The 27,349-nt window shown below is 39.2% G+C and overlaps 1 protein-coding gene across 2 annotated transcripts; it reads right to left on the reverse strand.

Moving 5' to 3' along the window:
- Positions 1-1,365: 1,365 nt before the first annotated feature.
- Positions 1,366-26,806, reverse strand: SPG21 (SPG21 abhydrolase domain containing, maspardin). Of its 2 annotated transcripts, XM_079128576.1 has the most exons (9): positions 26,557-26,806; positions 22,564-22,650; positions 20,294-20,455; positions 16,094-16,174; positions 14,972-15,117; positions 7,571-7,679; positions 6,230-6,337; positions 3,704-3,844; positions 1,366-2,064 (listed from the first exon to the last, which is right to left on the reverse strand). In XM_079128576.1, exons 2-9 carry the CDS (start codon positions 22,624-22,626, stop codon positions 1,948-1,950), a joined length of 927 nt encoding a protein of 308 aa, XP_078984702.1. In that variant the 5' UTR covers positions 22,627-22,650; positions 26,557-26,806; the 3' UTR covers positions 1,366-1,947. The 2 variants fall into 2 exon arrangements, with proteins under 2 accessions (XP_078984702.1, XP_078984703.1); XM_079128577.1 differs by lacking the exon at positions 20,294-20,455.
- Positions 26,807-27,349: the final 543 nt, after the last annotated feature.

Raw genomic sequence — 27,349 nt, forward strand, 5'->3', positions numbered from 1 at the left:
CTATTTGGGGTTATAGAGACAATGGAATGTCTGTGGAGTTCCAGGGTTGCAACTATGAGGGAGTTTTTGACCCCTAACAGTTTATTTCTTATTTTTTGGTACTGGGGATTGAACCCAGGGGCCTCAAACTTGTGATCCTCCTGCCTCAGCCTCCTGAGTCACTGGGATCACAGTGTGTGCCACCACACCCAGTTCCCTAACACAGTTTAAATTCAAACATTATGTCCCAGGCTAGGGAGATAGCTCAGCTGGTATGGTGCTTGCCTTGCAAGCACAAGGCCCTGGGTTCGATCCCCAGCACCACAAACAAGACAAAACAAAAAAAAACATTATGTCCCTTCTCAAAATGGCTCCTGGTTATAGCACCTTGGGTCTTTGCTGGGAGATGTGAATTCCTTTTCCAAAGTCAGGCTACTATACAGATTTCTGGTAAATTTGCAAGGGCTGCAAAACTTACCAATAGCTACACTGTCAGAATCTGTTTGAGAGTTTTCTCCTTCACATTTACCCCAGTGGAGCTGGGGCAGCAGGTAATGGGACTTTTCTCTTGCTATGATGACATGTCAGGTCTCTGGATTTTACAAGTCTTCTGCTGCTCTGCTGTTGAATTCCACTGTTCTCCCACAGTTACTTAACTCAATATGCAGCTATATACCTGATGTTTTGGTTCTTTGTGGAGCAGGCAAGTGCTGGGTACCGCTATTCAGTCATGTTGCCTACCAAGAGCCTTGGTTTTTATGATCACAGGTATGGTTAATTTTTTCTAACTTTACATTGATAAAATTAACCCAGTTATGGAAAGTTATTTTTGCCTTCAAAATCGCCCAAAATTTGATCAATTGATTTCCCAGTATGTGAATTTGAATATAATCTCTTGCATCTATAGAAATTTCAACATGTTACCATATAACCTATTTTATCTCTTAAAAATACATGTAGAAATTATATCAGAAATGCTTAAAATAATCCAGTGATGGGAGTGTGTGTAGAAGAAATAAGGGTGGGTTAAGGGATGAACCAAACTATCCATAAGTTGGAATTTTTTTAATACCCTTTTTTTCCTTCCTGGCACTGGGGATCAAACCTATGACCTCTGTGCATGCAAGGCAAGCACTCCACCACTGAGCTACATAACTAGCTCAGAATTTTCTAATACTATTCTCTTTACATGTATTGAGAAAGAGACAAAGTAGGAAAAAGTACCTGTAGCACAGTAGCAGTTCAATAAATAAAAGCAACTGTTACCTTGCTATGAGCAAACTACACTTCAGGGAAGTTAAGTAATTTACTCAAAACCACACAGAACTAGCAAAACCCATGATCAATGTAGCCCCATTGGGTGGCAACAATAATTACAAAAGCCACTCACTGAAACTGAATTTTTATTCCAAATGAATGCAATGTCTAAAGAAAATAGCTAACACTCAAAATAATATGCTTAACTGGAAATTAAAAGTAGATGATTTGCAGGAGAGCTAACAGCAGAGTGCTACCCTTAGCACTCTGATAATTGTTATGCCAAGAAAACATAAAAATAACTGGTGTCCTTCTGATACACAATCTGGATGTGTACATTTACAGCAAATAATATAAAAATCAAGAAAACAGAAAACAAAAAAAACACAAAATCCCAAACCTCAGAAATTAGTATTCACTTAACACAATGGTGAAGACTTTTGATAGTAAAATTTTCACAATTTTTAAAATGGGAGTCTTCAAAAGTACTTTTTCAATTTCAAAAGCTAAAAAAAACTGAAGAGGGGACCATTAGTTACATTGGCGTAGAAGAGCTGCTGCCTGTCAAGATGACAATCAGTCCCACTTCCAAAACACAGTGAGAACCGGTGAGCCTGACGAACCTGAAGGAAGAGGCCGGCTGGCGGTGCTGACACCACTGATTGTACAAGAACACACTGGGTTGCCTCATAGTAACAGCTAAAGCCACTTCTACTGCTCCTCCTGGCTGATGCTGAGGTTGCCTTTCTGCACTTCAAGCTCCTCAGCGCTGACCATAGACGGGTCAATGGCGGCATATTTGGTTCCATGGAACTGCAGCAAATGTATCTGTAGAGATGGAGAATAATTTTGTTTAAAAAATTTTTTTTTTTGGTAGTGCTGGGGATTGAACTCAGGACTTCACTAATGCTAGGCAAGGGTGGAACCACTTAGCTATACCCCTGGTTGGTTCTTTTGTTATTTGAGGCAGGGTCTTACGGTTGCCCAGCCTGGCCTCAAACTTGAGATCCTTCTGTCTCAGCCTCCTGAACAGCTGAGATTACAGGTGTATACCATCATGCCCAACCAGAATCATTATTTATTTATTTTTGGTATCAGAGATTGACCCAGAGGTGCTTAATCACTGAGTCCCATCCCAGCCCTTTTTTACTTTGAGAGAGGGTCTCACTAAGTTGCTTAGGGCCTTGCTAAGTTGCTGAGGCTGGCTTGGAACTTGTCATCCTCTTGCCTTCTGAGCTACTGGGATTACAGGTGTGCACCACCACAGTATCCTCATATTTAATGGCTGCATTACTGAGAATGTATATTACCTATTATAAGCAGCTTGGTTTGCAGCCTGGGCAACTTAGTGAGACACTGCCTTAAAATACAAGATGTAGCTCAGTGGTACAGCAGCCCTGGGTACAATCCCCAGTATTACAAAAGGGGGTGGTGGGGAGCCCGTCTGAAAACACCACAATTAGCAGATATTTTCCCCCCAGTACTGAGGAATGAACCCAGAGGTGTTCTACCAGTGAAGTACAACCTCAGTCTTTTATTTATTTTTTCTTCAGACGGTGTTTCCGTATGTTGACCAGACTGGCCCCAGATTTGCCGTGGGCCACCATGCCCAGAGAACACAGCAGATGTTTTATTCTTTTCAAATTAATGTCTAACACAAACTAACTAGGAAAAAATCAGCAAATGCAGAAAAATGAAAGAACTTTAAAATACTACAACATGGAACCTTGGGTCCTAAATTGCTTTCTTTTGTAACCAGTCTCTCCATGTGCCTAGGAGCATCTTCATAAACATCTTCAACAGCTGCATGCTGCTACATGAGCAGGTGTTTACTCTTCTGTTGCTGTGAGTTAAGTCCTCCCCATCTTAGGCTACTAGGATTAATATCTCTGGGCATCAGTTTTTCTGTTTAGGATAGTCTCCTTAGGATCTATTTTCACAAGTGAGTGGAAGGCTTGAAGAGAGAACTGGCTTTGTAAGACTCCTGATAATTTTTGCCAAATTACCAAAGTAATCCTTTGTCGCTGCTATTCCAATATCCTAAAGGATAAAGATAAGGGTTTTAAAAATTCTTTAATGTATTAAAATTAGATTTAAAAAATAGCTTCATGAGACTCAAATTGACCTCATTTAGGTCTGGTAGACATCTTGCTTTGGCTGAACTGTGTCCAAGGGGTAACATCATGTCATACCAGTGGCCACCTCAGTGTGTGACTTTGGGCCTGTGGCTATAGAAAGAGATGGTGGCCAGAGAGTTGCCCATGGTTCTTTCATAATATACCTGTTTGAAGTCTTCTATAAATTATAAGTGGAAATCACATTTAACAAGTTAATGCCTTGTTCTTCTCATTCCTACAGAAAATTCTGTTCTTCCCTTATTTACTCCATTATCAAAAAAAAAAAAAGCTTTATGTTACAAATCATGGTTTTAGGTTCAAATTGCTTTGAATTCCAAGTTGGGACTTACCTGTACATAAAGATTCACCTCTGCACTTCTGCACAGGTAGGGGAAATTGCCTCCTGTTTTAAGGTGAGCTCTCCGGGCATTAGGATACAGTTTGTACATTTCTTCTTTAGCTTCAGTTGAAAGTGCACTCTGGTCAAATACCTTTAAAAAAACAAAAACAAAAAAAAAAGGCTGAGATGTTCTTTCCCAGTATAAAATATAAAAAAGTAGTGGGGAGGGACTGGGGTTGTGGCTTAGTGATAGAGTGCTTGCCTAGTACGTGCGAGGCACTGGGTTCAATTCTCAGCACAGCATATAAATAAGTAAATAAAGGTACATAAATGACTAAAAAAAATTAAAATAAAAAAAGGGACTGGTGATGTAGCTCAGCTGTAGAATACTTGCCTTGCAAGTGTGAAGACCTAGGTGGAATTCTTAGTACCTCACACACAAAAAATTAAGTCATATAGACTCAGTGGAAAAAAAAAATTCCAAAAGGTATTTAAAGAATATAAGGTAAAAAGTCCAAATTCTTTCTTGGAGTAGTCACTTTTTGAAATCTGGAGCATATGATTCTACATGTCTTTTAATACCGAAACAAGTTTTTAAAAAAGTAATTTAAAAATAAGAAACAACTACATACACATACATACAATTTACACAAATAATTTTAAATGCATTGCCAACTAAATAATGTAGTTTTCAGTGGTCACAAACCCAGGTAATAAGCATAGCTGCAAAAGGAGAGTAGGCTGAGCAAAGACACTGTGAGTACCATTGAAAAGCTTGCTCTATGTCATGGTAAATGTCAGATTATATCAATTAGAGTTGAGAATAAGGAGTTATTTACTGCTTGCATTGGATAATTTCCTGACAAATCAATTCTTAGAAATATCATATTATTTGGATTTAGGACTAAATTCATTTGAGGCAAAATAAAGTAATTACATAATTAAAAGAAAAATTGGGGCTGTAGCTCAGTGTGATAGCACATGCTTAGCATGCAGGATTCCCTAAGTTTGATCTCAGTACCTTCCTCAAAATTTTTAAGTCAAAACCACAGTGAGGTGTTGGGGATGTGGCTCAGTGATAGCATGCTTGCCTATTGTGTGTAAGGTCCTGGGTTAAATTCTTAGCACTGTTTAAAATACAAAAAAACCTAACACACACACACACACACACAAAAAAAACCCCAACGGTGAGATATCACCTCACATCTATTATGATAGCTGTTATCAAAACAAAACACAACAAACCAAGTCTTGTCCAGGATGTGCATTGCTGGTGGGAATGTAAAATGGTATGGCCATTGTGGAAGACAATATGGCAGTTCCTCAAAAAGTTAAACAGAATTGTCACATGATCTAGCAATCCTCCTTGTAGGTATGTACCCACATATTACAAGCAGGGACTCACCCAGTTACCATTTTTTTTTTTTTTTTTTGGGTACAGGGATTGAACCCAGGGGTGCTTTACCACTGAGCCACATCCCCTGCCCTTTTATACATTTTACTTAGTGACAGGGTCTTGCTAAGTTGCTTAGGGCCTTGCTAAATTGCTGGGTTAGCGCTGAACTCAGCCTCCCGAGCTGCTGAGATTACAGTCATGCGCCACATGCCTGACTTCATTTACTTTTAATAATAATTTTCATAGAAGCAATATTCACAACAGCAAAAAGTTGAAAACAACAATTCGAACAACAACTCAAGTGACAGATGACTGGATAAACAAAATGTGGAATATACAAACAATGGAATCTTCTTCAGTCTTAAAGGAATGACATTCTGACACACATTATTGAATTGATGAATCTTAAAAACGCTCTAGGTTTGGGAGTGTAGCTCAGTGGTATAGCACTTGCCTAGCATGAAAAGGCCTTGGGTTAAATCCCTAGAACTGCAAAAAATTAAAACATTGTGCTAAGTCAAACAACCCAGACAGAGAAGGATATTGTATGAATCCATTTATATGATGTGCCTTTTAGAAAATGAAAATTCAAAGACAGAAAGTAAGATCATTGGTTGCCAGGGGCTGGCAGGAAAGGAGAAAGGGAGAGTTAATGTTTAATAGTTTGTTTCGGATGATGAAAAAGTTCTGGGAACAGAAGGTGGTGACTATATTTAATGTCACTGAACTCTATACTTAAAAATAGCTAAAGTGGTAAATATTGTTATATATGTTTTACTACAATTAAAAAAAGTTTTTGGGCTAATTGACTTTATGTAATTCTTGATTCTCTGAGGGGCACTTTCTCTTTGCTGTCCAGATGTGAAACAGCTAAAATCTACCAAATATTTTTGCTTTCTGTTCACAAGAAAGCAAGAAAGCAAAAATAAACCAACATGGGCAAAGACTACTATGTTTGTTTAAATTTATTTTTATTTCAATAGTATTGTTCTTGTCAGGAAAAATCCAGGTCAAGCAATAAACACTGAGAAAGCTGGGGGCAAACAAGCGTTTGAAGAAGCACATTTAAAATTTGAAAATTATATCTTGGCAAATAATTTCAAAAGGTAAAACACCTATTTTACTTAACAGGAAGCTTACATCCATAATGGTTACAGGGATGTCCCGAATTTTATGAGGTTCCACATAAGAATTCTGACAATTTAGGGTCAGTCTTGAAGCCAGTTCACTCTGACCCAAACTTTCCAGCTGCAGGAAAAAAACACATATAAAGTTTCTAAAATTTTGTTCCTTATATTTACAATAAGTTCACAAATAACATTTGTATTTATTAAGGTGGTATCATGTACAGTGGGGCCAGAAAAGTTACCAATGAAGAGAAACAATGCATTTGAGAGACCTTGGAATGGGCTTCTCATGTGGTGACCTTTTTTCTGTTCTGGAACCTGATTAAGGTCCCATAAACAGAACCTGGCCTTCGAAAGCCCTTAACCAAACTCCCTGTTTCAAGGAGGTGCAGGGGGCACCAAGCCAATTCCCACGCCTCAAAGGTGTCAGATAAACACCTAAAGAATCTTTGAGCTAATAGAGACCTCAGAAATCACCTGCCTATTAAGTTACAAGGTAAGCCTTGTAATTGCAAGGTACAGTAGCATACACCTGGAATTCCAGCTACTTGAGAGGATGAGGCAGGAGAAACTCAAGTTCTAGGCCAGCCTCAGCAACTTAGTAAGACCCTGTCTCAAGATAAAAAAATAAAAGGGCTGGACTCTAGCTCAGCATAGTGCCGCTGGGTACCATCCTTAGTACTGCACACATACAGCAAGCTTATAGACATGGTTCATCAGATTTACCTTAAGAGATAAAGGAAAGGGTAAAGTAAAACTACAGATTCCCAGGATCCCATACCCTAGGATACCAGATTGACTGTCTGGTATGAGGTTCTAAAATCTTTTTATTTTTTTGAGACAGGGTGTGACTAAGTTGTCCGGGCTGGCCTTGAACTTGAGATCCTTCTACTTCAGACTCGAAGTCACTGGGATTACAGAGGTATGTGACACTACACCTGCATTTAAAAAATTTTTTAAGTAAAATAAACTTTTAACTGGCATATAAAAATATTGCTCATTAATGAGGTAATGTGCTATTTCAATACATGTATGCATTTTGTGATGCTTAAATCAGGTTAATCATATCTATTTCTAGTTTTCTGAAATGTACAGTAAATTGTTATCTATAGTCACCCCAGAATCTATATTTTTAAAAGCTACCCATGTTATTTTGATGAACAGCTACTAGGAAGCACTAATGTAGCCAAATCCCTACACAACAGTGATATCCGTTGAAAGTTTTAAAGTTAATATGGAAGGTTGCTTAACAAAGACCTTTACTATACTCAATGAGACCGATATATCTTCAGAGAATAAGTAGCTGTGAAAATTCCCAGTAAAGGTGTTTCCACCCTAATACCATGATCCTTACCCTGTCCACCATGAAATCAATGGCATCAGCCATCATTGGGTCCACTGGGCCAGACGAAAAGTTTCCAAGAACTATTTTTTTGAGCATAAATGCTGGCATCAGCCAAAAGCTGTAAAACAAAGACCTGGTAATTCAAACTTTCGATACTACACCTAAATGGCAAATGTTCACTCAACATTTACTACTTGGAATCTAGAGATTTTAAAAAACCCTACTCCCGTCAAAGAACTCAGCAGGTAGACTGCATATGCACTTTTCCAAGCTCTCACAAGAATTATGGTCAAATTAAATTTTTGAGTATACAGAATATAAGCAATATTTCAAAAATCTTTCACTGAGTTAGGCATTCTGATGATTCCAGGATTTTTCCCCCCAATTGGTCTTATTTCCAATGGCTAAACTATTTTCTTTGGAAAACTGATAATTAAGAGAAATATTCCTTCTTTCTAGTTGAAAAAACAACTGATGCAGGGTGTGGTGGCACACACCTGTACCAGTGGCTTGGAAGGCTGAGGCAGGAGGATTGCAAGTTCAAAACCAGCCTCAGCAACAGCGAGGCACTAAGCAACTCAGTGGATGAGTGTCCCTGAGTTCAATCCCCAGTACTCCCCCCTCCCCCGCAAAAACAAAACCAATACCAAAAACTTTCTGATTACCAAAATGAAAATTACTGTACCTCCTAAAACTTCCTATTAGGCTCACTTGGATTAATTCAGAGCGATTCAATCTTGGTGGATTTCTATATGTGATCTTTTTCTTTTTCTTTTTTTGCGGTGCTAGGGATTGAACCCAGGGCCTTGTGCAAGCACTCTACTAACTGAGCTGCATCCCCAGGTCTATATGTGATCTTTGGTTGACTTTATTACATGAATTTCAAATACTGAGTCAGCATGGAGGGTAAATGCTGATTTCTCTAAAACTATGCTGAAAATTATAAAAAGTGAAGATCACCTTCGGATGCTTATTTTCATTAGAAGTTGACCTTCTCTTCAAAGAACCACTTGGCTGACTTCCAGTTAGCTAAGTTTTCTGTCATCACCATCACTTTCTCTTAAAGGTGAAAATGAGTCAGGAGAGGTGGCATATGCCTGTAATCCCAGTCATAATCCCTCAACAACTGATGCCAGCCTCAGCAATTTAGTGAGATCCTGTCTCAAGGGCAGGGTGCAGGGTGAGGGAAGTCTGGGAATGTAGCTCAGTGGTAGAGTGCCCCTGGGTTCAATCCTCAGTACAGGGGGAGGAAAAAAAAAATCCTCTATAAAGTACCTTATTTGGAGAGAGTAAATAGTTGTTGGATTTTTACCCAAACTGAGAACTCATTCATTTGTGTATTTTATTTGTATGAATTCACTCTTTGTTTTCAGAATGGGAAGAATACAATCCCAAGGAAAGCCTGTTGGGGCAGATTTTGGGTAACTGATTTAACTATAGTTAAAAAGGAAAAAAAAAAATGATATGCTTTTGTAATACTACTTGGTTCCAGTATCCTTTGGAGTCAAGAAAGACATGACTTAAAAATAAGTCATGAAGACAGCATTGGGTAGGATTTAATTCACACACCAAGGTAAATTGCCCCTGGGATTCCTAGAATAGTTTTGGCAGGGGTTCCTGCTACTCTGCTGTTATTTTGGCAGGGATTTCTCAGATAACTTTTTTTTTTTTTTTCCTGGTGAATTCATATGGCTTTATGTGCCTAATTTAATAATTTTGTTGATCAGCATGCCTAATTTAAAATCTCTTGTGAATAGGAATTAGATAATTCTTAAAGTGCATTTATAGAATAATACATAACTTTTAGTTGTCTATTTTTTCTTCTGCTGTCTTTTTGCTTATATTAAAATCATTCTCTTATTCAAGATCACTTAGAGGTTTGTTATTTCAGCCAGTCCTAGCTGAAATGCAACTACTAAAGAGTTAACTTTTGGAATGAATCCATCCCAGTTGGTGGATATAGCTTTTAAGGTGCTTAACAAAAGATAGTGATTGCAGGAAGAAGATGCAAACACAATGCTTCCCTTGCTGGCTGCAGCATTAGACTTTCAAAAAAAAGGTTCCTTAAAGAAAGATAAGGTGCCCTCAGCTTGGATCAATGCACTTACTGTAGATGGAGGAAAACTGGGTCGGGGTGGGGAACTGTCCTAAGTTGAAAAACATCTGAGTAGAAGAAAAAGTAAAGAGTAAGATTAGGGGCTTGTAGATGGTAGAAATGAAAGAAGATTCAGATATAGAAAGAGGCCCAGGAGCTAGTTCCCTTGGATATAAGGCCCCTGATACAAACTCACCCCGTACGAAAGAGGAGCCCCATGCAAAATTGACAGTGGGGAAAAAACTGATTTTTCTGATGGATGCAAGCACTACTTCCTCAGTTCTGAAAACTAAGCTGGCACAATAAAACTTGACATACTATTCCCACAATGGGCATTTTGGGAAAATATAGGACCACACGTTTCTGCAATCTTTAGCACACCATCATAGGGATATCATCCTAAAGCACAGTTTCTTGTGTATGCCAGAGTGTTCCATTCCCTTTTGGCAACAAGATCTTCTACATAAATTAAATGTTCAAGTAATCTTTTTACCAAGACATTTCAACATTAAGGCCCCACCTGAACAGAGTTCATATCTGCAGCTGGCCCTCCTGAAGTCCAAGGAACAACCAGAGGAATATGTAACACCTGAAGTCATGCGAGAGGTAAGGCCCACTATGTGGGCACATAGGACTCCTGGCAAGGCAAAGGATACTGCCCCAATACAAACTGCCTTAAAGGAAGGGAAAGGAGCTTGACATGGGATAAAGCCCATTTTTGAAACATTTCTTAATATGGGACTTACCAAACCCTGCCAGTCTCCATATAACACCCCCATTCTCTGGGTCAAGAAACCACATTTGACTGAATACCAATTTCTTCAGGATCTACAGACAATAAAATAGGATCTGCATCCAGGAGTGCCTAATCTATACACTCTGCTGACTATATTGGGAGAATATTGATTTTTAGTTCTGGACCTCAAGAATGCCTTTTTCACAATTCTGATGGAAAATGAATCTCTAGAACTACCTGCATTTGAGTGGCAGGACCCACATGCTCAGTCCATTCTACAAGGCTACTGGACTATACTGTCCCAAGGACTTAAGAATTCTCCCACCTTGTTCAGGAAAATTCTGGCTAAAGACCTGAGGTCTTTTAATTTAAATCAGAGACTCCTGTTATAGCATGTGGCATGGTGAGCCCAACATATGACAAATGTCTTGCCAAGATAATAGACTGAATTATTTAGGACAATGTGAATACAGAGTATCTCAGAAAAAGGCACAAATATGCAAGCAAAAAGTCATTTATTTGGGTTTTGCTTTGTCCCAAGAGCAAATGGATCCTTTGCCAGACCATAAACATGCTTGGAGACAACGAAGAGGATTTTGGGAAATGGTTGATTTCTGGATTGCCACTTATGGGCTTAGAGTAAAACCGCTCTATGAGGCCCTTAAGGGTCATAATCTTGAGCCTCTAGAATGGACCAAGGAATTTCAAAAACTTTGATAAGGTGAAGGAAAAGTTAGTAACAGCTCCTGCCCTGGGTCTTCCCGACATACAAAAGCCTTTCAGCCTGTATGTGCATGAAAAACAAGGATTAGGGCCTGGAGTTTTCATTCAGCCCTCAGACTGTCTCCAGTGGCATGTTTCCCATACAACTGGATCACATAGCTAAGGGATGACCCTCATGCTTGTCAGAGGTTGGAGCCACTTGTGTATTCTATGGGAGGCAGAAAACTTTGCCTTGTGACAACCTCCGTGTAAGTGTCCCACCATGTCCCCTCATTAGAACAAAAAGGCTACTGGCTCACCCCAGGAAAAATGGGAAAATACCAAGTCATTCTCTTGAACAATACCAGCATGAGACCACAGGTTACATCTGCACTGAGTCTGGCTACCTTACTCCCAAATGAGCACCGTCTCCAACATAACTGCCTGCAGATCATTGAACTAGTGTATCCCAGCCACCTGGATCTCTAATCAGCCTTTGCCTAGTCCCAAATTACAGCTGTTTATAGATGGGAATAGTTGTATCTACTAAGGTAAGTGCCAGGCTGCGTGTGTGGAGGTAACCTTATAAGAAACATGAAAGACAAAAGCACTGCCTCCCTCCAGCTCAGTTCTGAAGGCAGAAATCACTGCCCTTACCAGGGTTCTCTCCCTAGCCAAGGAAAAGGGGATCCCTGGAATCTTGCAGTTATTAGCGGTGGCTCACAAGTCTCTCCAGATGGTAGTAATACACTATTATGGCCACCAGAAGGGGAGAGCATAGTGAATAAGGGAAACCAGCTGATTAAGTGCCAAGGCTACTGGGGCTGGTGACAGCCCTGATGGGACCTCTGGTTTTCTAAGCTGACTTATCTTGATAAAGACTAAAAAAGTGCTGAAGAATGGGGCTTAACTAATGACCAAACAGTCCCTGGAAGGAAAGGCAGTGCCAGAGGAATAATTCAGATCCTAGAAGTCCCAAACAATGATAAAACACATCTACCACCGTACTCATTTTGGGGGAAATGCCACCCTCCAAAGGATACAGAAATATGGGACCCAATTTATAAAAACTATTCAGTATGTCACTCAAAACTGCTTGGTATGAGCTAAATATTATCTGATAAATATAATCTGAAGGGAGATATAACCACCAGGTCTCTACAAATGGGAGGTCAGTTTCGGGGAATGGCCTAGCCAGATTGGCAAGTTGATTTCACTCAAATGCCCTAAGTCCTGGGAAATTTCAGATGTGTTAGTTTTGTACCTTTGACAGATACCACCTTTCCTGGGTTTAGAGAGACCTATCTGTCTTAACAAAAAAAAAATCTGAAATTGTCAAGACACTTGTAAATTGGGACTGGGAAATTAGACCAAGATTGGGCTTGCCTAACAAACCAAAGTGATAATGGATTTTCCTTCTTTTCAGCTGTCACCTAACAGGTATCTAAAATGCTGTACATAATTTGAAAATGATACTGTTTTTGGAAGCCTCAGTTAATGAGAAAGACCAAGAAGATAAGTCACATTTTAAAGAAAATAATGCAAAAAAAAAAAAAAAAAAAAAAAAAAAAAAGTCAAGAAACCAACTTAACTTGGGATAAGACACTACAATAGCTCTGTTACAGATCAGGGTAGCTCCCTGAAGCAGGTTCAAATTGAGTCCTTTCAAAATGCTCTATGGTAGGCCATTTCAGATCTCTCTCCCATAGGAGGATATGATGATTTATTAAAGGATCAAGACCAGCTGGTGACAGTTTGCAAAAACACTGGGGACTATATTAACTTCTGTCCATGAGCTTGCTTCCAATAGATCTATACATCCCACTAATATGTCCATCCATTCAGTCTGGTGACTGAGTTTTTCCTAAAAACCTAGAAGGAATAAGGAGCAGACCAACAGTGTGTGACAAAGAAGACGGGACCATTTGAAGTACTTCCAAGAACTCATTCTTCTGTCAAATTAGCCAGAGAAAAACAGTGGATCTACCACATAAGGGCAAAATCTACACCCACTGACTAGCCCATTCCAACAAGGTCATCAGATTTCTGGACTTTCATCCCAACTGAGAATCTCAAGTACTTAAGAAAAAAATGGGAGGCTCAGCAATAGAAATTGGTAATATTTACCTTTTCCTCCTTGTTGATCTTATGAGGAGGTAACCCTCTCAAATGCTTGATAAAACTGCTCATGTTTGACCAGGAATGATTGGTCTTGGGGAATAAAATTCCGCTGATTAAATTAAGATGTTCCCCTCAGTATGGCCATGTCCTGCTTGAACCCCTCAGTTTGCCCATTAGCTCTGGATTTAATGGATATGCTTACTATATAGGGGATATGAACAAATACTTAAGGAAAACCTCCTTTGGGATCCTACTGGGAAATCATATGGTAAGGATCTTATAAAGAGGTACAACTAGTTCCCCATGGGGAAGAGAAGATGGGACAGCCCAAACCCTGTCCTAGGCTGCACTGCAAAAAAGGGATTTTGATAGTATCTTGAAGAACAAGGGCATGTTGACTTAGGTTTAACCTGGCCCAGAGTTAAAACTCCAATGCAGAACACTATCTGGGGAAGTGCTGATTTTGCTGGAAAGAACAGAAAATTACATCCTGTAGTAATCAGATCCCTTGTGTGATGCATCAGAACTAATGTTATAACAAGGGTTTACTGTAAGAGGCCAAGACTTCAAGTCCAAGTTAAGCATTCCATCTCATATAACCCCTCCTTTGCCTGCTTTCAGCAGGAAGTGGCCAGAGTGATCAATGCCCTTTGTCTGACAAGACTGTGAAATGGAGTAATGACAGTGGAGAAAATTGTGCCTATACTTATGAATATCCTTTACTAGAAAGAGTCTGTGCCTCCCTAAGCATGCAGCCCTGGTTAATAATTTAAATTAGCAGCACAAATCAACAGATGACCAGCTACCAGGTTTCCCCCTAAAGATAAAAGGAATTAAAACCTGTGTTAAGATGGTCTTTTGGGATGCTAGTCCACCATTTTTGGTCTTGCTGGCCTACTGAATAAATCTTTTTCTTTGCCTCAACAACTTGTCCTAGATTCACTGGGCCTTTTGAACTCTGGTTTGGTAACAGGTTTTTTTTTTTTTTTTTTTTTTTTTTTTTAGGATAGAACCTACCTTGCTGGCAATGAAAGAAGTGAATAGTAAACCAGCTTTAAGGTACCATCCAGTATCTATCAAACTAATTAAAATGATAAAATCAATGAAGGGATGCCTCTGAGGAAACAGGTACCCTAATGGTCATCCCCCAGAGCATTTTCACCACTTCTGTCTTTTTGAAGACATGACATGTCATGACATGAAGAACATCTGCTGGTGGACTAAATGCTTCAGTTTTCCCAACTGGAGAACATGTCTCAGGGAAATAACCCAGAAGGGGAAGGAAAGCAATGATTTGTACAAGATTTATACCAGCAATAAAAAACTGGGAAAAGCCAAATGCCTAATGAAACTGTCAATCAATATACAGCACTATTCACACAAAAAAATGAGGCAAGAACACAGTAGCAGTTGATGCACTGTGAATGTACATTAAGCAATAATTTAGAATAACCAAAATAGTTGAATTAAGAGTTCACTTAGGAGCCGGGGTTGTGGCTCAGTGGTAGAGTACCTGCTTAGCATGTGTGACGCACTGGGTTCGATTCTCAGTACCACATATAAATAAATGAAGATCCATCAGCAACAAAAAATTAAAACAATCACCTGTAAGTGAACGCCCTTTTTTTTTTTTAAGTTTCAAAAGCAAGGAACTGCAAAAGACAGAAGATAGGAACCTTCCTTTCCCACTGCACCAAAAAACCCCAAATTCCACTGAACAAAAACAACACGTTTGGCCCAAAGTTTATATTCTTACCTGTTTGCAGTCCAAGTTTGGTTAAAGATAGAGGTGTCACTGAAGGAATTGCAGAGGATGAGGGAATGAACTCTAGGAGATTTGTGAGTGTATTCAGCAAACTTTTGGGCCAAAAAGCCTCCCAAAGAAGCCCCAAATAGATGAACCTAATTATAAACAAACATAAGGCAGATCCTAAAACACTGATCAATCTTTACCACGAGTATCAAAAAGTTGCTTCAATTCACTAACCACAAAATATAATGTCAACACTACCCAACAGACTGAACTACGTATAGAGTTAGAAATTTAGAAAACACAACTGGGTGTGGTAGCACTATGGGATACAAACATATATATATATATGTATATGTGTGTGTGTGTGTGTATTCCATATACAGGAATTATTAAAACACAGTGAAATGTATAATTTAAAAAGATAACTGCATGGCTGGGTGCAGTGGTTCAAACTCATAATCCCAGCTATTTGAGAGGCTAAGGCAGGAGGATGGCAAGTTCAAGGCCAGCCCCAGTAACTTAAGGAGACTGTTTCAAAATAAGAAAAAGGGACGGGGGATTTAGCTCAGTGTTACATAACCCTTGGGTTCAACCTCCAGTACCTTAAAAAAAAAAAAAAAAAAAAAAGTAATTGTAGGTTATGTGAATTATATAACAAAGCTTTTTTTTTTTTTTTTTTTTGCAGTGCTGGTGATCAAACCCAGGGCCTTGTGCTTGCAAGGCAAGCACTCTACAAACTGAACTATTTCCCCAGCCCCACAAAGCATTTTTAAAAGATAAAGGAGCTAAGTACAGTGGCACACACCTGTAGTTTCCGCTACTTAGGAGACTGAGGATCACAAGTTCAAGGCAACTTAGTCATGGTCTCAAAAAATAAAAAGGGCTGGAAGCCAGGTGTGGAAGCTTATACCTGTAATCCCAGCAACTCAGAAGACTCAGATTGCAACTCAGATTGCAAGTTTGAGGTCAGCCTGGGCAACTTAGCAAGACACTGTTGTAACATAAAATAAAAAGGGCTAACCCCCTGGGTTCAATCCCCAATACCACAAAAATAAAAACATCAGGCTTTGCAAGATAAAGGCAGCATTACAATCACATGTAAGTAATTAGCTTCAGGGTACTCACTTTATCCAGTTGTAAATGGTCTAAAAGTTTTCTGAATCCATCACAGAATTCAAGATGGTCCCAATAAACTGGATACTGCAACTGAAATGATTTTTTATTTTAAAAACTATAGAAGTAAAAAATGCAACTCATGTCTGAAAATTTTAGGACTCATCTGACAGCATTTCTTATTTGCTCAAGCTTTGCTTCATATTCAAAATATGTGAAAGTATTCATCTTCTAGGCTTCATAATGTACATTTTACTCAATAGTGCAGAATTTTAAAAGAATAAAAAGCAGTGCACATGCTTGTAATCCTAGTGACCTGGGAGGCTGAAGCAGGAGGTTTGCAAGTTTGAGGCCAGTCTAAGCAACTTAGTGAGATGCTGTCTCAAAAATAAAAAAAAAAAAAAAAAAAAAAAAAAAAGGCAACGGTTAGAAATGTAGCTCAGTAGTAAAGCACCTTTGGGTTCAATACATAGTACCAAAAAGGAAAAAAAAAAAAAAAATAATAGATGAAAAAGACTAATGTTCAAGGGTGAATAGAGCAGGCAGACCTCATTCAAATAAAGGAACAGTTTCCCCTAAACCCAATTTCATTCTGAATTGAAGACATGATGCTCCAGTTGCTCAGGAAACAGGAAATAAAATCTGAGGAGAGTTTCTTCTCTTTTTGGTAGCATTTCTTTAAGGGGGTGTTCAATAAATTGTTATTTTAATTTACTTTATCTAATATCCTGTACTTCCATTTGTGCCTTAAAAAAAAAGAAAAGAAAAGAACATGGTGCTTGACTCTTGCCTATTAATGCTGTTGATGATGAAAAAAGAAGTACAAGTCATAAATTCATTCCAATGGGACTTAGGCTTGTCTTCTAAGGCTTCCCATTTTTAATACATATAAAATTCGTCTGATGGACTTGTTGTTTCAATACTTAGATTTTTTTTTTTGTCATTAGAAAAAAAAAATGACTGGAAAAGATACTGCCATGTGAATTATGGGATTGTTTTGGATTTGATGTAATATATTACTTTTATCTTAAAAATTCTATTTGTGAATAAAGATTCCACCATTCTGAAACAGGATGGAGACCAGATTCTCCCTAGCAGAACATCTGAAAATTTTTGTCAGATGATAACCTAAAAGAAAGGGGATAATATTTTTTTAAAGTATTTTTAGGCACAGATAGAGACAATAACCTTTTATTTTATTTTTTCATGTGGTGCTGAGGAGTGAACCCAGTGTCTCACACATGCCAGGCAAATGCTCTACCACTGAGCTACAGCCCCAGCCCAGATGATATTTTTATGAAGCCTTTAATTTTAAGACACCCACACCAGGCCAGCAGTATAGCTCAATTGTAAAGTGCATATTTAGCATGCCTAAGGCTTGGAATTCAATTCCCAGAACACACACACCTGACTACAAATAAAACCAAGGAAATCTGAATAAGACTGGCAGATTATATTAGCATCAATACCCTACCTGTGATATTGTGTTAGTTTTGTAAAATGTTACCACTGGGAAACACTGGGAAAAGTCTAAGAGGAATATTTCTTTGCATTTGTTCTTTTTCTTTTGGTGGTTCTAGGGATCAAGTCCAGGGCCTCACTCAAGTTAGGCAAGAACTGTACTACTGAGCTAAGACCCAATCCTTGTTTTTTTTTTTTTTTTTTTTTTAAATAAACTAATGTATTTTATAGCAAGCTTTACAGGAACATCATAGAAAACATTAAGAACATATACTTGCATGTAAAAATACTCAGAAAAATATAGTGAATGTAATCTACTATATAATATGCTACAAGTGCCATTTAGTTGCTATTAGTAAGAAATTTGTTTTAAAAAAATCCGACCAGGCACAGAAGTACATGCCTATAATTCCAGTTAATAGAGAGGCTGAGGAAGATTGCAAGTTCAAGGTCATCCTGGGAAACTCAGCAAGATACTGTCTCAAAATATATTTTTTAAAAGGGATGGAAATGTAGCTTAGTTGTAAAGTGCCCCTCAGTTCAATCCCCAGTACCATAAAAAAATAAAACAAATAATTAAATCCAAAAGCTGGCACTGTCCAGAGAAACTTAAAAGTTTATTGATAACTATTATAAAATTGAACTGCTGAAACCAGTTCACTGAAACATTTTAACAATATTTTAATGTTTTGTATCCCTACATTTATATTTAAAACTCACAAATTAAAGTAGAAAAACTAAAACTGTCAATATCTGATTTTTGTCCCCTATGTTTCCACTCACAATTATATATTTAGGTACCATAAAATCTTGTGGAAAAAAAAAATCTAATGTTCAGAACTACCAATAACAGGAGGAATAAAAAATAGAAAGCTTCATCAATTTGCATGTTGTCCTTGTGTTGGAGAAATGCTAAACTTCTCTATATCATTTCAACATTAGTATGTGTGCTGCCAACATAAGTATTTTGTATTATTTATTCCAAATATATGTGACTCTATAATCACCTTAATGAAAGTTTGAATTTTAAAAATCCATGAATTTTAATTGTTAGATACTAATGAATATCTAATAAATTTCAAAACTTAAAGGGGTCATACATTCTGATCAAATCCTGATGACAGTTTTGAAGACACTGTTGGCCTTTTCTTGATTCAATATCTAACTAATGAAATGAGGAAAGACCATATCAAGAACCTCGAGGGCAAAGAAATATCATGCAGAAGCTAAAGTTATTGAGACTTGCCAGTCTGGGGCAACAAACACACTCAGTGTCTGCTCGCACACTCCAGCAGGCCAGACACCTGAGGGTGGCTCATTTCCCTTCACAGGCTAAAAAGGGCTGAGATGAAGGTGCACCAACTGCTCTCCTAGGATGCTGTACATGAAGGCTGATGATGAACAGCTAGAATTAGGCTATAGAGACTCAAACATGTCATCTTAGAAATAGTCTAAGAAATGAGAAATGAAGCCAGAGAAGAAAAGGCGCCGGGAGGGAAGAAAGTGGGAGGTGATGCTGATAACTATTTTCTCAAGAGAAAGGCTGTCAGGAGGAAGAGGACTCGTATGTATTTGGTGTGGCAGTATTGGTTGGTAACCCTAGTAGAACTTTCAGTTAACTTCCAAGAGAAGAGAGATGATCCACTTTCTCTTCTTTAGATAGTAAATAAAATGTATAATTACATCCAGTAGCCCGATAGGGAGCACCATGTGCATGCTAATATTCCAGGATCAGAAAAAGAAGAGTATCTCTTCTTCCTCAGAAGTTAAAAGACCTACCATGCACAGTAGCCACACCTATAATCCCAGCTACTCAGGATGCTGAGACAGGAGGATGTCAAGTTCAAGGCCAGCCTTGGTAATTTAGCAAGACCCTGATTAAAAAAAACATAAAAGGCTGGGGATGGAGCTAGTGGCAAAGCATCCCTGGGTTCCATCCCTAGTACTAACACCCACCCCTGCCCAAAAAAAAAAAAAAAGTTAGGAGACCAACCTCCTCACCAACCTGTGCTATTATATTACACAGGCATGGAAAAAAAAAAAAAATAAGCCACAAGCAGTGCCTTCCTTAGACACACCTTTCTTTTAGAGAAAGAAATTTGAGAATCATCAGTGGGACACTAGGTTGAGACTTTAGTCCAAACTCCACTATAAAATAGCAATGAGAATCAAAAAAACTTCTTAACCAATACTAAGGATATGAGTTAACTAAAGAACCCTACTTTGAATGTCAAAAACTGACTTTAAAGGCAAGGATTTTAGTTGGCAGATTCCTGTAAGTTAGTAGATCCCTCCACTGACTTACATTCCATGCTCAGCTCCCTGGAGGCAGTGGTGTGATACAACAGGAGGGGAAATGGAGCCATGAGACTGAGCTTGGTTTCTCCCTCCACCATTTGCTGGCTGTGTGACTGGGGATGATCACTAAAAATGACCTGTACCTCCATTTCCTCTTCTATACACAAGGACAAATGCTTCTCACCACTAAGAGTTATGAGATGTGTGTCAGCAGAGAATGCATGTAAAAGCTGGCGTAGAGAAGGCTGCCATTAGCAGTTTTTCCCTTCCAGATCTCTGTATGTCTGTGTATGTATACACACCAGGTTCCTGCAACGGGCTTCATCTCACATTTTAAAACAGGAAAAGAATATCTTACCTCAATAAAAAGAAGTGCCCATCTCTATAGTTGATCAGAAACAGAAGCACAAAAACCACAAATCTGAATTTTAACATCGAAGCAATAATACTTACAGCTATAACCCGATAGCCCCATCCAGTCAAAGCCAAAATCTGCCGGAAAAATACATCTGCAGTTCCACTGACAGGGGGGAGAAATATGAGAGGACACCTGATACTTCTGGGGCCTGCATCATAGAGTGACCATATTTTACTGTCATCATCATCTACGATAATCTGGAGGGAAAAATTACAAGGAAAAAATGGAAAACCTTATGAATTTGGGTTTTATGCTATTAGTTTACACTATCATTTCACTGACAATTTTAACAGTACTGCTTTGTTTGTTTTAAGATAACCTGGGGATCACACCAGATTAGCATAAAAGGCTTTGGTTTCCTTTTCTTACTTCAATGCTAACAGATTCTACAGAACTGCTTCGTAAACTTCCAAGGAGCTGCTTTTTCTCTGTTTTTGATTTTCCTGTCCATCTATGATAATAGGAAGAAGACTACTTTGTTTACCACTAGACAATAAACTCTGTACATGGCATCTTATTTCTCCCCCATACTTCGGTGGTATGTGTGTGTACAAGGAGGGCAGTATGCAGAGTCATTCTCTGGCACTGGCTCAGAGGCCTGGCTGGAATCAATAGGGTCAGAGGATAAACAGGGAGGGCAGGGTGAGCAAAATAAAACAAAAACAATCCCTCAACATTTTTTTTTTTTTTTTTTTTTTGGTACCAGGGGTTGTCCCCAGGGACTCTTAACCACTGAGCCACATCCCCAGTCCTTTTTATTTTTTATTTTGAGACAGGGTCTTACTAAGTGACTGAGGCTGACTTTGAACTCACAATCCTCCCACCTCAGCCTCCTGCCCCGCAACTCTTAATGACCTTCGACAGCACACAACGAATCCCAATCTTGTTGTAACAAAATCATGTTAGTATAAGATGAATGCATCTTTAAAATATCCTAGGGAATTATTTTAATCTAATTGGGAAGAATACCATGAAAATAGAATGTTCATACAAATATGTTCTGAAATGGTACATTCTGAAAACTGACAATGTTATAAACATAAATGTGTTTATCACTTTAACCCTGAATGGCAATTTTGTCATAATTCCCTAAGAAAACACAATATCTGTTTGATAATTTAAAATCAAACCAAAAAATTTCAAGCAAATTCATCATGACTTATGGACCAAACTCATTGACAACTGTAAAGAATTACATGTATGAAACTAATTTCTACAACTATTTCTAGGAATATTTAGGTTAAGTTTGGGTATTTTAGTCTGGTGATCAGCATGCTGAGAGAGAAAGTCCATCAGGAGGAACTCATTATTTGAAGGGATGGGACCAGGTAGAGGGACCCCACAGGCCAACTCTCCTTTTGGTATGGGCAACAGTCTCCTAGAAAGCAAAACGGAAGGGGGGCTCCCTTTGGTAAGCAGCCCAAGTTTTTCTTTGTCACCAGATTAATCTGAGTTCAATCCATAATGTACCAGGCAATGTGACCTTTAACATGTTAATTATCTCTATGAATCTGTTTTCTCATCTGTGAAATGGCACCTAAGCACCCATCTTTTCAAACTGCTCAAAGTGTTAAATAAGACATCTGGGGAGTTCCTACAATATATGAATCCTGTCTACACCTGGAGAACTGTATCTCAGATTTCTATATGGAGAACAATTTTTTTTTTTTATTAATTCAAACTTGCATGATACTTCCGCAATGTCTACCCCGGCTAAATGATCATGACAGAAACAGAAGATCTTGAGATCACAGTACTCTAATATTGCTGCAAGGGAATCAGCAAAGATTTTACACTGTGATGTGAACAGCCTTTGTCTAGTGTCATCCCTCAACATTCGGGATTAAGTTGGGACTCAGAGTCAAAAGTCAAACTTACGATATAAGTGTTTAGGGTTTACAAATATCTCAAACAGGCTTACAGAGTAAGTATATCATTGTTAATTGAAGTCCATAATGTGACCCACTGTAAATCTTAAAGCTGAGGAAGATAAACAGAACCTGACTATACTTAATCTATAGTTGGTGCTATCAGCCTTCCACTACACCACACTAAGGAGTACACACATACCTGCTTACTTGAATACATAAAGCAATCATAAATAATGAGTATTGTTATACTTGCTTTTACTCTTGAATGAGTCTTAAAAGTGACAGGGAAGGGGTGAACTTTATGCAGGGCATCCCAGAGTCTGATACTTGGCAATAACCTTTACTCTCAAACACTACTAAGGCACAGCATCTAAATCACATGCAAAAGCAATACAAGATTTTGTAAAGAAGAGGTATAATATAGCCATACATACCTTTTTAAGGGGAACCGTACTTCTAAACCAGTTATAATCAGGAGAGACTTTAATCTCTCCCATGATTAGCTGAAATGGAGGTTAGCCCTGAAATAAAAGCATGTGATGTTTCATGTCAAGAATTCATGTTTACATAAAAATTAAATGTAGAGTCTGATCTAGCTATACCAACAATAGTTTAAAACGAAGGAAATGGGCTATTTTATCTTGTCAGTATATACTTAAACTACAAAAAACAATTGGTGAAAAGCTATAATCACTGAACTAAGAGAGGTAATTATTCCAGTCCCCCTAGTTCCTCCAGAAGAGGAATCTGGTCTAGAAAATTTAAATGACTTACCCGAGATCACGTGGCTATTGCAGAACGAGGTTCATGTGCAAGACAGTCCTTTCTGACACTGCCTGTCCCAGTTAAGTAATTCGAAACTGCAGTACCACTGCCTATCTTTTGACTATATCTTAAGAATCCATTTTAATAAAGATGTTGTTGATTGATTATATGAACAGTCTACACTAGAGAAAGGAGTTAAAGTAAGCCTGTTTTCTGATAAATTTACAATATGCCATAAATCTAACGCTAATGGAACATAAATTCAGAAACTCACATGTCATTTATAATACAAAATACAGGCATATTTACTGTTCTCATCGACGTGATTTTAAAAAGTTACGTAAGTTACTCAGAAAGAGCTATGATATAAACTTGAAGGCACTATAGCAACATAACATTTGTCTTTAGAAAAAATGCGTGGACTTCTATTGCGAGCTTAGTGATTTCTAGCTTTTATATCTGTAATCTTGGATAAGTAAGTCATCACCCTCTTTGGGGTTGTTTCCTCACCTCTGCGTTTCACCAGCGCGTCCCTAGAATCTAGAACAGTGCTTGGCACATAGCAAGCATTATCTACTAAGAAAACAACTACATCCTAAGGGGATTAAAGTAGACCCTCCTAGAGTCCCTTCTAACCCTGGCATCTTTGAGCTTTGGATTGGTTCAGTATCAGAGATTTAAAGGCTGCCCCTCTTTGCCTGGGCATCTGTTATGTCATAACAGGAACCTGAAATTATAGTTCCCTATTGCAGAGTCTTATTGCCAAGTGAGGAACTTTTACCCATTCGTTTGTAATGATTCTAATACTTATCTTGCACTATGTCTTGTACCTTAGATTTCCTAGCATGGCTAAGATGAACTGAGACTCCAGGACTTAATTCCTGGGTTGACTCTGAACAGTTAGTTTAGAGAATGTCCTGGGGACTGGCAAGAAGCAGGGGATTCTAAACTCCATAGAATTCTTCCTCATTCACTTGTCTTGCACATCTGCTTCCACAGGGACACAGTAACAGTTCAAATATTACTTTGGAGAGTTACTAAACTCAAACCCCAGGCAACAAAAAATGTAGACATTCCAATATTAGACTTGATTTACAACTCTGACATTATAATAATGGTATCATCTCTCAAAGTTAAGATGGTACTTTTAAAAAAAAGTTTGTTAAAACCTTAAGTTGCTTTAAAGTACCAAGAAAATCACTAGTAATCTTACACTGAAAAATTGTGCACAGATGTAGTTATTATTCATATTAACATAGAGAAAATCACTGTTTGCATAATCAATTTTATCTTAAACATTAACATGTTTAAAAAAAACTATGTCATTTTAACTAGTCTTTCTCTAAGCTGGTTATTACTTTTAAATGATGCAACTAGCACATATAGTTAATTCTGGAATATTTTCCACCTGGACAGACTTTAAACACTCCCATATCATCTAACACTTCCTACTGGAGACATTTTCTAGTATTACACTTCTAGAAGCAATCACTCTGTTCTATAGGAGGAAATTTAAAAACATGTTAAACAGAATCTCAATACATTTAAAAAACATCATTCTAGTTAAAGCCAGAAAGTTTGCTTCTAGGGTCAATAAACATAGGATAAAAAATAGTTTTAGGAAATAGCTGCAATACACAAACCAAATTACCATAAAACACAAAGGCACACAAATTCACCCAGTTGTCCATTTCTTTCCTATAGTAAAACTAGAGAAATGTTTCTTACCAATAGTCCTCAGTATAATTCACAACCACCTCAGTTTTATGACATGTTATAACTAATCTTGCTAGAAAGATTCACCCAGCTGTGACTAGATTTTTGCAGGGACAAGTGATTTTAACACTTGTGCAAGTTTGGCAGTAATGAAAGGTGAGACAGATAGCAAATGCTGCATCTGACCAGCTGATGTCTATGAGAAAAAAGGCTCACTGCTGCAAAGTGAAAGCAGCTGTGAGTAGTATGAAAAGGAAAGTTTGTTCTAGCTCTCTTTCATCCCCTAAAGGGGTAGATACTTTTCCAAGTCACAAGAGAAACAGTCTGTCTATGGCACAGAAGGTTAACTGAGATTGTGACCAAACTGGTCAGGATGAAATAAAAAAGAATGTGGATGGTGAACTCAACACTGATTTGATCTTTTGTGATTTGGTTCTTCACAAAAACAAAAGCACCCGTTCAGGCTAGTGGGAAAAGGGCCACAGAGATTGGTTTTAATCTTGATTAAGAACACAGTTTAGGAGTTGCTCCTGAATAATAAAACAGCTAGTTGTGATGAATATGTACCTGTTTTTCAAGGAGTCAACAGAATCTCCCAGTTTACAGACAAGGGAATCATATTTACACATGTCACATAACCAGCTTAACTAGTCACAGATTTCTGACCCCTTATCTTAATCTACAGTTGATTTGCACATAGGCAATCTGTGATTATGAATAATATTAGCAAAAAATTGTATTAGAACCCAAAACTCCAGGTGATACATTTAGCTTGCTTTTTATTGGGGGTGGGGGGTGGGCAGGGATTGAACCCAGGGCCTCAAGAATGCTAAGCACTTACTTTTACCACTGAGCAACTGAGCTACACCCCCAGTCCTGCAACTGGCTTTTTAATTCATGTCTCCATTCCTCACCATACTAATATATAGCTATCTTTTTTTTTTTTTTTCTTTTACACGATTTCTCTAGGGGAGATTTATACCTCTTTTCTTCAGGAATCTATTCCATTATCTCATGGAAGGAAAAACTGCCTACCCAACATCTCTTCTGTGACACATCTTCTCAAGCTCTTAGTGTAAAAGCTTTTGGAAAACTGAACACAGCTACTAGATTACTGCTTAGTCTGTTGAATCTCTGTGCCAAGAGAAGCTGGACCACCACACGTGGAGACAAAGCATAAGCTTCTAATTTGTAACTTCCCAAGAAAAGAAAAGAAAAAGTGAGACATTGGACTTGCCCCTTTCTTCATCCTCCATTCACAAACCACATAGATGGCCTGTCACTTTTGGACTGAGGTAGGATCTCCAAAACGACTGGCCTCTACTCAAACGTTTCTTGAAAGTTTACTGAAATACCCAGTTGCAATGGCTCACGCCTGTAATCCCAGCTACTCCCGAGACTGAGGCAGAAGAATCGACAACTTTGAGGCCAGCCTGACAACTTGAAGAGACCTGTTTCAAAGTAAAAAATAAAAAGGGCTGCTGGTGTAGCTCAGGGTGGTGTGCCTGTGGGCTCAATTCCTGGTATAATTTTTTTTTTTTTAACTGAAATAAAATGTTCCTGGGTTATGTCCTCACAGTCCCAGGATGTGTATGCAGGAGGATCCTTGATAAAACCTTCTGTCCTCCCCCAACCCCCACCAAGAGGTTCCAAACAGCCCTCACTAATCCCACCGGTGACAGCCACATAAAGGTAGAGTCACAGGCACACCGACCACCTCCCATGAACTCGGTCTTGGCCTCAGATATAGAAACAGACACACACACACACACACACACACACGTATGCAATCACGTGCATGGTCACATGGACCGGCCCACTCGGGGGCTACACACAAAGTCACACCCGGCCAAGGCAGCCGCGCATGCTCCATACACACCCACCTACAACCCTACACACATCACACACCTACACTCCTGCTTTCCAGGGCCTCGCCCACCCCTCACCTGCCGTGGCCGCCCCCACGTCCCTTTGCCTCCTGCTCCAGGCAGCTCTTCGCTCCTATTCCGGCGTAGATGGAGGCAACTGGGCGCGAGTGGGACCTGCAGACAGAGCGCCTTGAGGACCCGCAGACACAGCTGGCAGGGGAGCGCTGGAGCCCGGCCTCCGAGGGGCGGGGCGCGCGGCCGAGCGAGGCCGGGCCGCCGCGCTCCCTCCTCCGGAACCGTGTGCTTCGCGGGCCCTAGCCTCCCGCTTCCGGGTTCGGAGGGGGCGGGGCCACGTCGCGAGGAAGGGGCGGGGCTGCGGGGCTCCGGCGGTCACTATGGCGACGGGGCGTTCTGTAGACTGGGCTGGGAGACTCCTGGCGCCTTCAGTGATGCTGGCGGTTGTGGGGGCGGACGCAGAACAAGGTCCGGGTTGCCACTGGGTCAGCCCTAGGTCACCTGCCTGATGTGGGCACCCAGGAGGAAGTTATGGTAGTGGAAGAAAGGGGCTCTTGACTTCAAGTTCGCAGGTCCTCTCCGTCGTGGAAAGCTTCGAGGGAACACCTTTGGGTTGTGGGCTTCGTTAAAAGGCTTTGTAGGCTCTTTGTGTCTTGGCGCAACCAGAGACGCCCTCCACAGTTCTTCATTCAAAACCTCCACCTCCCTTTCCAGCCTTGTGCCGACGTCTTTTGGGATTTCTGGGAACATACTCCCACCCAGCCTCCCATCCCTTCAGCACTAGGCTTGGCCTCAGACACATCCTCTTCCTTCAGGTATTGAGACTATTAATACATTTGTAATCGTTATTATTAAG

Source organism: Sciurus vulgaris (assembly GCF_902686455.1).
Source record: "Sciurus vulgaris genome assembly, chromosome: 2".
Taxonomy (NCBI): Eukaryota; Metazoa; Chordata; class Mammalia; order Rodentia; family Sciuridae; genus Sciurus; species Sciurus vulgaris.

Coding starts and splice junctions, on each gene's coding strand:
- SPG21 (XM_079128576.1), bottom strand. CDS start 22,626: ATGGGAGAGATTAAAGTCTCTCCTGATTATAACTGGTTTAGAAGTACG. Junction 16,175..20,293: donor GGGGCTATCGGGTTATAGCT/GTAAGTATTATT, acceptor AAATCATTTCAG/TTGCAGTATCCAGTTTATTG. Junction 7,680..14,971: donor CAAACTTGGACTGCAAACAG/GTAAGAATATAA, acceptor TTTGTTTTACAG/CTTTTGGCTGATGCCAGCAT.